The sequence below is a fragment of the Aspergillus melleus genome (assembly GCF_016097325.1).
Source record: "Aspergillus melleus strain CBS 546.65 chromosome Unknown contig7, whole genome shotgun sequence".
Lineage (NCBI taxonomy): Eukaryota > Fungi > Ascomycota > Eurotiomycetes > Eurotiales > Aspergillaceae > Aspergillus > Aspergillus melleus.
Genome location: NW_025763376.1, coordinates 3,239,934 through 3,253,076, shown reverse-complemented (window position 1 = coordinate 3,253,076; position 13,143 = coordinate 3,239,934). Strand labels below are relative to the sequence as shown.

General features: G+C 46.2%; 1 protein-coding gene across 1 annotated transcript; it reads right to left on the bottom strand.

Annotated features, from left to right (window-relative positions):
- Nucleotides 1-2,453: 2,453 nt before the first annotated feature.
- Nucleotides 2,454-4,246, bottom strand: LDX57_012088 (uncharacterized protein). The gene has a single exon (XM_046093821.1). It carries the CDS (start codon nt 3,477-3,479, stop codon nt 2,790-2,792), a length of 690 nt encoding a protein of 229 aa, XP_045949799.1. The 5' UTR covers nt 3,480-4,246; the 3' UTR covers nt 2,454-2,789.
- Between the last annotated feature and the right edge of the window lie 8,897 nt (nt 4,247-13,143).

Sequence of the window (13,143 nt, the reverse complement as noted above, 5' to 3'; positions counted from 1 at the left end):
CACAAAGGGCTTCCAGAAACTAACATTTCACGCTATTTGTTTGACTAGCAATTCGCTGATCCAGGGGGAGGGAGGAGGAGAAACATCGGAATCCGATTAGATGAAGAGGCAATATGTTTGCATATGTCGAAATTGCGTAGACATAATACGTAGTGTATTCCTGGTGCGAAGTCTATAAAATCAGTTGATGTTGCACATCTCATGATATTTTTGTCGCCTATCGCAAAGAATGAAAATAACTTCGTGTCACCCACACGTGGACCAGAAACTTCGCATTTTTACGGTCTCTATCTCGAGGAGTATGAAGGAAGCAACCGACGGGGTAGGTTGAACCCGAAAGCAAAGCGCCATGGCAGGTCCATAGGCAGAGTAGCTTTTTTAATGCATCGCCAAAAGAATGATTTACTTTTATTATCAGACATTAGTAAAATTTATGGTCATTAGAAATATAACTTTGGCTCTTCGGCATGGCTGGTGCTCCTATCTCTAGAAGCTAGTTTAGCTCATAGAACGACCGAGCACATACTTGAGAGCTCAAAATACAGAGGACTCCCCAGGATCCTCATAGCAGCCTGGCCCACCTCACCGCATGGGAGAAATGGATTCCTTAGCCTACTCACAAAGGTAAAAGGAAACTTCTTATAAAAAAGGCTTTAAAAAGAAACGCTTGTCGAATGACCTAGGATAAGAAAGAAGAGATGATATATGATCAAATGATATAGGTCATATATAAAAAGAAAATATTATGCAGATAGATCAAAGGTCTACGGAGGTAACCAACTTACATTTTTTTTGTTGTATAAGAAGGGAAAGATAAAGAGATATAGAAGTAAAACTAAGAATAAAGCGACAGGTATATTGGGCTGTAAGGACTTCCCTGGCGTACCTCCCCAAGTCAAGCCATGCTTTGGAAGCGGTGTCGGCAGATGGTGTAAGGCACAGAATACATGGAATAGTATAGTGTATTAAACTAACAATAAGCTGCACTCCGTGCAGCAAGCAAGTGCAGGCGCCTCCGGCGCTGCACTTCAGGAGGTTTGCGGGTCATATGACGCCGGTCAGGTCCCTGACAGCCCAAATGGATGTTCACTAAACCGTCGTATTTGCTTGAAGAATCTCTCGTGGCCGTGTGCGGATACAACCAATCGCCCTTTCCCGTCTTTATGTCCGGATGACGGCCCACAGAGAATTACACCACGATGCGAAAGTCACTGATATGGAGCATCAAAGAGAGCGATCATATTTAACAAAGAGCGCAAACAGTTGAGCAAGAAAGCTACTGTACAGTCGAGGAGCAGGCGGGATTAAGTGAACAATGCCTGGGCAATGAGCAAATCTCAAGCGACAGCCACAGTAACGCAAACATAGGAGCATCGATTATCCACTTGGGGCCAGGAGATTTCCTTCTTCCATCTAGTTCTGAGAACGGACTGCTGTACAGCAATGAATGGTCTCAGTAATTCAGTGTTATCTAAGGAGCAATGGACCTGGGGCCGACCAGGCACCTTGGCTGACAGTGTATCGCCGAGTGCAGCGGGCAATTCCATGGGATACTCGCACATCAGCCACAACGTCCAGTATCATGGGAGATCGGGCAAAAGAGGCTGGGGAAAAGTTGGACGCGGGTATGGCCTTGTTGCATGATCACTTGATTTGCACGATTATGCCAACCGCATCCAGATCGATATAACATGGTGAAGAAATGTTATCGTCTCTCGGCAAAATCGGAGTGAATGAACAAAATTGTCAGCTTACCAACAATAGTGTGGCTGCATGGTCAATTGCTACCATACCGAGGTTCCAATTCGGTCATACGAATGCCAACGCCACCTTTATTGGTCCAGTCATGAAACGCATATTGGAGAGAGAATGAATTAGCTTGCCCTTTTGCTCGCGAAGACGAAGGCTTTTCCCCAAATTGTCATCCACCCACGGAGGGAGAGCCCTGGATTGAGATATATTCCAATAGCCGGAAGATATCTCAAGCTCTCCTTCCCATTATTTACCGGTAGGGAGGGTCTTTTACCTTCTCCTAATGTCTATTTGCTCGCCCCGCTGAACTAGGTTCTTAATCGTTGCCCAACCAAAAGCCCCGCGTCGCACGTCGGCCGGCCTTGTGTTGGTGTTCCGGATACTGACACGAACGCCAACGTACGTATTTCGGTACGTTATGGTATCATTCTTTCTCATCCTTGTACAGTTTGTGATTGACGTGGCAGTGCACAGATGGTATATCTGTGTTTAGTAATTACCGCGAGAAGTATATATTATGAAGGAAGTAGCGACCCAAGGACGACGCTGGGACCTTTTTTTTAGCATTACTCCCTTGATCTATGGATAACTTGTAAAAAATCATTGACTGATGACCATGATAGCAATCACCCGGATCGATTCAATTGAATTTTCCTCACATAAAGAATTAGTCAATGCAACTGTACAATCAATTAAATTAAGGCATGTATTAGGATGATTTCCAACAGCGTCAGCGGTGCGATTTTAAAGTTAAGTATACAACAAGGCAGCACGTAGTAGGAAGGTGAGGGGAGGAAGTGTATCAAATTCACCCCGGACGAAAACTTATGTGGCAGAAGCCATGTTTCACGTCGCAAGGGTGCTATACTGTATGATCATACGCTTGAAACGATTTGTTGCACAAGTCTGACAGCTTGCTCTAACGAGATAACTGCGAATCGGGTTGAGAGCCCTCAAGAAACTACAGATGATCACTTTCTCTTGGCTTGCGACCGTGTGATTCGCCGAAGCGAGCTCTGGCCTATGCCCTCCCCAATCTATCGTAGAGACTGTTTGCGAAACAAATGAGATGTGGCTTGATTCCGTCTTGAGCTTTGGCCCTTTATCGTCTGATACAGCCTCTCACGAGAGTTGCTATGTGCAACCTCGCTCAACGTGGCTCTAGCCTTCGATCGAGTTATAGGTCCCTTGCTAAATGAAGTCTGAAGGGAGACTTTGATAAACAAAGAACTTAGAACGTTATCTTTCTGATGATTAGGTGGTTTATCTCCTGAGCCAATGTCGGGGCTACTCAAATGGATACTCGGACAAACGGCGGGAGTATTCGCAGAGGTGCTTTCTGCGATGGTGTGGAACACTTTAGTTAAAGCTTCGTGAAAGTCTGTATGGCGAACAGGCTGAATAATGACCGGGTCATTGCGCAGTTCTTCGGAGCCAGTGCGAGGAACCCCATTCTCGGTACAGACAGCCGGGCAAATGCCGTCAATGGAGTGCAAACAATCGTCCTTGGGCCAAATGGGATCCAAGATCCTGGGATCAATGAATTCGAGATCAGGTGTGATGCGGAGTGAACTTAAGGGAGACGAGGGAACTGAAAAGTCAGTGTTACCGTCCTCGCTAACAAGGCTGCTAGCCACATTTCTGCTGGAAATAGAGAAAGGGCGTGCATATTCCCTAGAGATAGAAAGGGACGGCTTTGAGGTTGGAGCATGCGTGAGGGTTGGCATGGGTGATTCATATGAATGCCCTATCTGCGGCGGCTGATGGGGTTGATAGTGTCAGAATTGGATCTTCTTCGGTTTTGGCCCATGGACTTTCTCCTCCACACAACCCACTCCTGCCTTGACGTCTCTCTTCCTTTTTAATGATGGTTTTCTGGATTTCCAGATTCCATCGGTCAGACCATGCACGTCATGTAGATGATATCGGAATTCTTGCTCCAATGCAAATGTCTGTGGACAGCCACATATGGGATCTGTTGTGGGCCATTCGATCTCAACAATATGCTTATGTTCAAGATGCTTCCTCAGATTCGCGCTCGATGTCCAATACTTCAATCTCTCGTCGGCTGGGAGGCCTTGATTCCACACACAACAAGAGCAGTAGCCGAGACAAATAACAGTATAACGACATATAACGACTTCACAATAGAGATCACTCCAGAATTGCAGATGATAACTGCAGTGATCACGCCACTCTACCTGCGGGCATCAAGTCATACACTCGTAGCAGTACCGTAAGTCTGATTCACCGATATGCAGACGTCGGGCTATGTCTCCACGAGTGCAGTCATGAATGTGAGCGCTTCGGTCGCTGCGTGTGAGTGTGAGACTCTGAAGGTCTTTTCAGCAATCATGCACAGGACATTTTCTATCGTCCGTCGGCGTCTCACCGGGAAAATAGATCATGTCGTAATCACGGCGGCACTGTGTCAATAGTTGTTCCACAAAGAGCAGTCTTTCATCAAAGGTAAGTTGCTTGAAGATGGATAGAGTCGCTCCCAAATGGTCCAGTTCTGGCATAATGAGGGCCAATGCACGCGTGCGAGTGTTGCCTTCGGGCCAATCTGGTTCATTCTTTCCTCTGTTAAGGACTCGACGCTGTCTTCTTTCTTGTATCCATTCATGTTGGAAGCGATGCAGCTCGGAGAGTCGAATACAAGTATAGAGCTTCCTATACTCTCGTTCCTTTTCCGCGGCATCGAAATGGTCTGCGTTGTCGAGAAATTGCTCAATGCAGTCTCTAACTTCGACAATCTCGGGCATCTTCATTATGGCTACTTCCATCTCCGCTGGTAGCTCGCAAGGAAATCCTACTTCCCGAAATTGTCGATAGCTCTGAAAATATTCTATGTGGTATGTCTCCTCCCCCTCATCCAAAACATCACCGACGGTGTCAATGGATGAACAGTGCGCCTGATAATGTTCAGGGTAGGTGGATTCGGACCGATGAACGTATATTTGGGATACGGGTGCAGAGCCATGCCTTGCTGTGAGACGTGTTTAGCTCTCAATGCACAGTTAAGTGGGGGTCAACTACAACACATCTTCAATCTTCTTGCCCAGTGCTCGACGGATATCGTGGATGGTAGCGTGCTTTGAATAACCTGCTGCAGTAAGGAGTGAACGAAACAAGGTACAAAATCTTTCTTTATTGAGGGCCACCTCCTGTGGACCTTTGGCGGTAACATTTCGAAATACTGGCTTATTCAAAGCGTCTGGATTCCAACTGAGCGGAATTTCGGTGGTGCGCCCGTCACGAAGGTCAAACTGAGCCAAGTCGGCCAATGAATTGATGCCAGAGATAGCCCCATGTGCGAGGGCAATGACAAGGAGCAGTAAGCCGGATGCAAATTGCGGTCGGCTGTCATCACGGATGCCGATGCCGAAACTACTCAGTCGGTCAGCAACAACGCCTGCGATGCAGGAAAAGAAATCATGGTTTCGTCCCAAAGGCACCTACACCGTGTAGTTTTCATTTCGGTTTTTTTTCAGCCATTGTTGATTGACTCGCCAACCTATCTTCCAAGGTTCGTCTCGATTCGGACTGCGAAAGAGCACTAGCTGAATATGCTGTTGGTAGTCAGCAAGAGTCTGCCCGTGAACAATGGACTTGGATCAGATTATCTTACCCTATATCGGAGTTCTCGTTGGCTTTTGCGTTTCGATTCTGGGATGAAGGCACCAATTCTTGCTCTCGTGAAGAGAAAAACCTGTAGCGCAAACAGAATGGACACCTTGAGAAGTCCATGCATGAAGATGGGACAATCGCGAATCCACATTGACGTTACAAAATCGGTGAAATCATTTCGGTCAAAATTGAACTTCTGTTTTTTAATGTTCTCAACTTCACCTTCTTCCGTCAATTTTTTTTTTTCCACTCCAACCAGATTAGCTGACTATCTTTGAGAAGCGAAAATCTGCATACCGAATAAATCTCCGAACGGTCGTCTGACACGATTTTACTGCCAGTTGCTTCCTCAAAACCACCAAAGAATTGCTCAGCATAAACTGTGGCGGTCCTCACCATGGCCGTTTTTTTTTTGACTGAGCCGCCCCGTGCCTTTAACGATACGGACGTACGAGCGGATAAAATCTTTGATAACGACGATGCTTGGTGCTAGACAGCCAGGCTTAATCCGATATCCTAATGACTCGTACCCTTCTTCTATCACAAACCTGATGAAATTGTGTTAGCAGACCTTAAGAACAAGATATTCCATCCATAGGCAACTCACTCCTGATAATCTGCCACCTTTTCCTTATGCAGATTTTTTGTTTCTTCTGTCCGCTCATGCCTTTTTCTCACGGAATCTTCGTCTTGATGAGCCTTTGCAACATATCCATTTGCTGCCCGCCGCTCACGGCACTTTCTCTTTATGTCCTCATTCCGGAAAAACGTTCTTTTGCCCATCGTCTCGTCAGCTAGCTGCAAAACGATCGAACGTAGAACTTTATGAGAATAGAAAATTGAATAATCAGATGGATAACAAAAGGGAAAGGGCATTCAGGGGATACAGGAATCTTGCTTCCATGCTATTGACTGTCATGGAGGAAGGAGGATACCTGCCTTTATAGCTTTCTTAAAAATGATCATCATCGCACTTGTGTTGAATGTACGCTTCACTTTTAGGTCAGCACACGTGTTCAGATACTCTCCATCATATTTCGACTTGCGTCACTGTTCATGGTAATTTAACAACTTCAAAATCCTGAGAGCTGTTCATCTGTCACAGCGGTCGAACTACCCGTGCAAAATAAATGGGGGGTGTGTATGGCAGAACTCACCGCTCACCACTCAGTGAGCACAGGGTGAGCACCGACTGAGTGCTCACTGAACGGTGAACCATGATGTGAATTACTCACTGAGCAAGCCCCTGAGCGCCCTCAGTAAAGCGGCGATGTCTACAACAGGAAATTTACGATAATGTAGAAAAACAGGTACGTATAGTGACATATATATATATTGTTATTCCGAAAAATCCTAACTAATCCTTTTACAAGTTCTCTTTTTTTCAATATATCCCCCATAGCCAGCAATATATATCGAATAGCTGACTACGCCGGGGCCGTTCAACTTGGCCTAAAAACGCAGCTATCTCGTTTATATCCTGATCATCCACTCCCGCTTTCGCTAACCGGGCCTGCCAAATCGGCCGGATGGCGTCTGTCTGAAATCTATACGCCATCGCCGCCACCATGGGAATCAGGATCCCGCAATACGCGCACTGCAAGCAGTCTTCCCACTCCGGGCGCACGGCCTAGAGCATACCGCATTGAAAACACGCGCTGAATCGGACATACCGGATCTGTCACCGCATCCGCATCATCCATTGCTTGACTGTCTGGCTGTCGGCTGCACGGCATCTGTATAGATTATAATTGGCCCCATCTCGGTTTTGTATCGTGCAAATATAGCATTGATTCTGTCACCGCGGACTTTCCGCGATGATCGTTTTCTCGGTTAGTTCGACGCGCATGGCTTGTTGCCGGGCCTGGATATTGGCTCGGGTCCATTGGGGGGGCTTGTGGGAGAACGGGGGCGGTTTTTGCGAGAGTGAGCCGGTCTGGAATATAAACGATTTGCTGCTGAATGGATTGGATGAAAAATCAATGAGATTATGGAGCGGACTGATTGAATTGTTTGTTTGATAATTTGTTTGCCCGTCTATTTTTTAATTTGCATTCTGATTCATTTGTATATCTTGAGGTTCTGAACGCTGGTCTGCATAGTGATCTGGATTCTGATTTTCAGTTTGCTCGGTCTGTCTGTCTATTTCTGCCGCTATATCAATCGGTTGACACCGATCACACGGGATCTTGTCCGCCGCGCATCTCGCTCGTTGATATTCATTCAAGTACAGATCGAGCATTTGTCGTTTGCATGGGGCTGTTATATATTTCTGCACCCGTTCGATCTCCGGTGCGGATGTATCAGCCATTTACGCTGCGGATTCATTTCATCCTGCGGGTTGAATAATTATCGCTACGCTTGTCTGTTCGTTACGGCCTGCACAATCGCTTTTTTGCACATAATCGAGCAAAGTCCGCGGCATGTCGATGTGAATAATAAGCCAGATATTAGAAATATCGACACTCATATCTAGCGCATTAATAGCCGCGATAATCGGGCTGCGATTGTCAACAAATCATTTTAACACTTCGGATCGGTCAACCGCCTGATTGGTGTACGTTTCATAATCGAGTTTTTGGGCAATAGTTTCAATTTGATTAATCATATTAATGTAAAGGACTGTTTTTCTGCGATTGATCTGCCGAATCAACCATTAAATCTCAACCTAGACGATATCGTTCTCAATTCATGCGTGCGGATTGTGATTAATCTTGGAAGGGAATTCAGGTCGTTATATAAAATATTGGATATTCGAACGGATGATCCGCGCACAAAATAGCCGGATTTTTTTTCACGCGTGATCAATTCGTTCGAACAGAGTCTGCTTCGCGATAAAAAACATGATCGCGATTAATAGTACTAATTGCGTACGCGCGTGAATAAGCTTTCCAAGCCGCTGTAACGCGAGCCAGAATTCAGATGACTCCAAACCAGATTCAAGACTTTGTAGAATAATATGGCATTCGTCAATTACGATGCGGTCTAGCCACTGCATCATATGTAGCCGGTTTAAGAACAAATGAAAATCGGGTGTCACCGCGGATTCAGATATGACTAACACAATCGAAATCTCGTTTGAGGGCCGCTGGTTCTTTTACATCGCGCAAGTAATATTTAGTTGCTAACATTGTCGCTGGAAGTCTTGCCACAGTGTGATTAACGGGATCACGATCACAGTGGTTCCTCTAGGCTCTAAGTAGACCGGGAGCAGAAATAGCATACTTTTATTGTTCTCAGTAGGTATCACCGCGATTATTGGGCTTTCGCGATTCTGAATCGTCTGCAATGTCGGGCCTTGTATTTCCCGCAGTTTGAGTTTGGATCGTTAGATCAGCCGCTGCACCGCCTGCGCTATATCGGCTTGCTGGAGCCAATGCCGCCGCCAGATCTGTTATTCCGCGGCTGTGTTTTTTCACAAGATTCACTTGCGCTTTTTTAGCGTCGATAAGGGCTCGAACTAGGCCGAGGCGAATTGTAGAAAACGATGTCAATCGATATTAAAAAGACAAAACATTTTCTGTCGATGTGCGATGGTCCCGGCCTGTTCTATTAGCCCGCGGCCGTAAATCATCCCAACTACGTGCGAGAAATGGACCGTCTGCAGATTCGCGATATGATCCCGTCACTGCTCGTCATTCAGGGTCGCTTCATTATTAGAATTATCAGTTTCTATCTCCGCTGCTATTCCCGCTGTCGCGTGTTTTCGCTTCGCCCGTTCTGTCTGATTCTGCAGAAACTGACTGTCGGCTCGTATGAATCGTCGGTTGATCTCGATGGCGATATCTCAATAAGCGATCATATGGATCGGTTGGCTGAGCTGCCGCTGCGTCTTTCGCTTCAACATTTTTCAAAACCGCTTCAAAGATCACGCGCGCCGAATGCTCGGATTGAGACCCCAGAACAACGCCCGTTGATGCGTTGATAAAGGCTTGCGGGATGCAAAGGCCTGCTGTTCGAGTTAATTGTCGAGTTGTTTTACGAATGACCGCATCAATCAGAAATAATAAATAATTAGTTCGCCCATTTTTCGCGACATATATCGATGAATAATCTTTACATCATTATTAGCGTAGAATCTCTTATGATACGCGGAGATCAACGTGACAAGTCTGTCGTCGATATATATATTCTGTCGCATGTTTGTGTCGATATTCACGTGTTGAATATTAAACAGTTCAGACGCTCTAGCCGGCTGTTTGTTAGTAATGTAAACTAATATTGCCAGCTTTTTCTTGAATTCAACGATCTGTTGGAAGTAGACGCGAAGCTTGAGGGAGTGATAGCGATAAATCCAAATAAACTGTGTCTGTAGCGTCGGTTCGGCCCGGATCCGATCAATTAATCATTGATGACTTTTTATCGATCACGCCGTTCGATTATTGCGCAAGAAGTTTCAGTCGATCTTTAATTACATAAGATCATCGTAAAGCTAATCTCACGAGATCGCGGGCATTGATCGTTTCAAAAAACTAAGAAAGAGCTAATCTAATAGATCCTGGGCCATTTCAGTGAGTCTGTGAACAAAGCCCCGGAAGTTGCCCATAATAAATTACAATTCCTTGTAGAGTAGCTCGTCGGTCCTCTGCCACGTGATATGGTCTGGAATAATAATGTTGTAATGGACCCGCAGTCCGTAGATGCGCCAATCCAATAAGATCTGCACGGGGCCGTGACTACCGCGTATCATAAACTGTCGTATCATCCGCTCCAGCTGGTCCTGGAACGTGCGGCCTGCGCGTAGGTCTTGGCTGTTCTAGCTGTCCTGGCTACTACTGGGCCCGCTGGGCCCGTTGGATCCGTTGGGGCTGCCGGGGCTGCCGGGGCTGCCGAGGCCGCGTCGTATCGGATAGACGAAGGTGCCAAGACCTGCGCTGAAAGGGGGCTCGCTCGCGCAGTAAATGTTCGGGATCACGGCCGGCCGCCGGCCAACTGGTGTCTAAGAATGATCCTCCAGATTAGAACTGCTGGCTATTGGGCTGCTGGAAACCAGACTGTCCATCGCTGACTCGCTGACGTATCTTTCGTCTTCTAGGGCCTCCAACTCGTTATCCGCGTTCTATAATACCCATGGAACCGCGATTTGCTTATCTTGTCACATCTGCACGATCTGCAGCACCGTAAAATCGAATCACAGCGCCTTCTCCATCACGAAGAACCGCGCGAGCTTGATCATCCAAAAAAAGATTGAGAGGTAATTTTCAGGATCCCGCCAGTTTTTTGCTTCGCGGTCAAACATTGCCATCGCGCAGATCAGCGCGCTCTTGTATTTGTGGCTGCGATACCGCTGGTTGAGCAGCTCGACACAAAATTTCAAACACGTCCGTTTTCGCTGTTTTAGCAGCTACAGCTACAGCGTTTCGTTAACCGCCTGTAGTTCCGGCTGCGATTCAAAATGTTCGATCAGCTGTCATAGCCGCGTCCACTGGGCCCGCTGCCGCGCGATGAATTGGTAAAGAGGGCTGGCCCAGTCGTGTGGATGCTGAATCCGCGCGAAAAAGCCTAGGATTTGTTATCACGACTGCACGTATTTTTGCACGCTCGCCTCGTTCATATACATTTGCAACAATTGATACAGTAGCTCGCCCGCCTGCGTGCGTATTGCCTCTTTAATATAATATATATTAATCGTTTACTAGATTTTTGCCCACAGGCCAAAACCTCTCTTTTATATATATATTCTTGTCTCCTGTTACAGACTCTATAGTCTCTCTTCATTTCTTTTCATATCTATCGAAATACATGCCTGTTTCAACCGTGCATCCTCTAAATTGTTTTCCGCGCGTCGTTTCCGCGGGTCGAAATAGATCTCGAATCCAAAAAATTTGTGCCATTCTCGGCTAACGGCCCGATATTGTCGTTGCCGAGTTTCGACGTGGCCTAGAACTATTGTATAAAAATAAGAAAGATTCCCAGTTTTCCCTTATCGTTGCAGTTTATATTCGCGGCTGTTTTTGTTCTTTAATTCTATCGTTCTCTGCCTCCGTTTTCTGATTACCAGTCTCATGTCGTCTCTTACATGACCTTGCGGGGATCTCAAACCCTAAAAACTCATGCCATTGGCGGCTGACTCTCCGGTACTGTACCTGCCGCACTTCCACATGCCCAGAGGCCTCCTGCAGCCCCGTGCGTAGACTGTTCCAATCAGCCAGAGGATATGACCGGTCTGCTCATTTACACTGCGATGATTATCCATCCAATAGTTTCGCTTGAATCCACCGCAGGATAGATGGATCCAGGAAATTGCAATAGTCGCATGCCGATAAAGTTTAATATTCATTTGCATATTTAGATGAGCACGTGCCTTCTGCTCCAGCATTGCTCGTAGACGATTAGCACTCCAGCTCTCCTGGTCTTTAGATCAAAAAAAAAAGAAGGCGCTAGCAATCCGCCCTAGAACTATCAGCTCTAGATCTTGCCAAAAGAGGAGGACAAGCCAGAGATAATAGACTATCAGCCGACTAACTGCTATTGATAGATAACGGTGGATGATCTTGGTCGAGCCCAGGATATGATATCCCTTGTGGTAGATAGTCACGAGACTGATCAGACCCTGCTCCAGAAAGATACTGCGGTGGCGTCTATGGATATTATTACTATGTCGAAGACTGAAGAGTTCGCTTTTTCAGCTAGACTGGCCGGAGATAAGATGGCAGAGTAGAAGCAGGCATTAAAGGAAAAATTCTACCTGTTGAAAATATTCATGCACGGGAAGATGCTTCCACTCCATCTGGCCCCGGACCTGGTGCACGTGAAGGAACCAGGACCGAAGTTGATTAATACAAATAATCTGTCGGAGAAGCCATTGCTTTCCAGGGGCAAGCAATGTTTGATTATATGGGTCTTGGAGGAAATTAAATCCTGTCTGACTCTCAATCATATTATCGCAAAGCTGGTCTAGGTGAAGGGGGGAAACTGCGGTCTCTCAGGACTGGCTCTCTCTCTTTCTCTCTTTTTTCAGCAGGAGGAGGGTGTTCAGAGCCTGCCCGATCAGTCGGATCTGAAACTGGACAAAATTGCGGAAGACGCCCATGCCCAGTTTTAGCCCTTAATAGTAGAAGATCTGCTAGTTATCACTCCAGTAAACCTGGTTTAGGCTGATGATCATGTTCCGCATCTTCTTGCCAAAGGCGCGCAGTCGTGTGATCCAGGCGAAGGAGAAGCGGATACTATAAAATATAAATCGCTCGCGCATCTCATCCAGAATCTTAGATGCGTGAAAAACCTCTCCCTGAATGACTGCCTGCACTGCCTGTTGAATCATTAATAACTAAGCAATCTTAACCAAGGCAGAGAGGAAGCTGGTGTAAAAGCAAACATCCTGGAAGACCTGTTTTTCTGCATCCATTTCTAAAACAGCTAAGAATCCCACTAAGATGCTGTCAAAGAGATCTCCAATAAACTGATGATTTAAAAGGGCGATAGAGAACTAAAGATATGCCTAATCTAGTCCAGCTTGTATCTCGTTCTTCTTATCTTCTCCCTTCCTATTCTCTTTTTTTTTTTTCCTTTCCTTCTTTTTTTTCTCCTCTAATCTCTGCAGAGCCTGGGCGCGGCTCATTATACAATTAAGTCATGCGGATTGGAGCCGGGTTAGGCAATGAATCAGGCGAGTAGATTGGCCGGATGTGGTGGATCGATACACAAAATAAATTAATCGCTGTCAAATCCAGGTATAACGCTGATAGATGATGTTCTGAAAATCCACTAATAGCGGGCGATCTCAGGCGCGGATGCGGGTAAGAATGTTATTAATTCGCA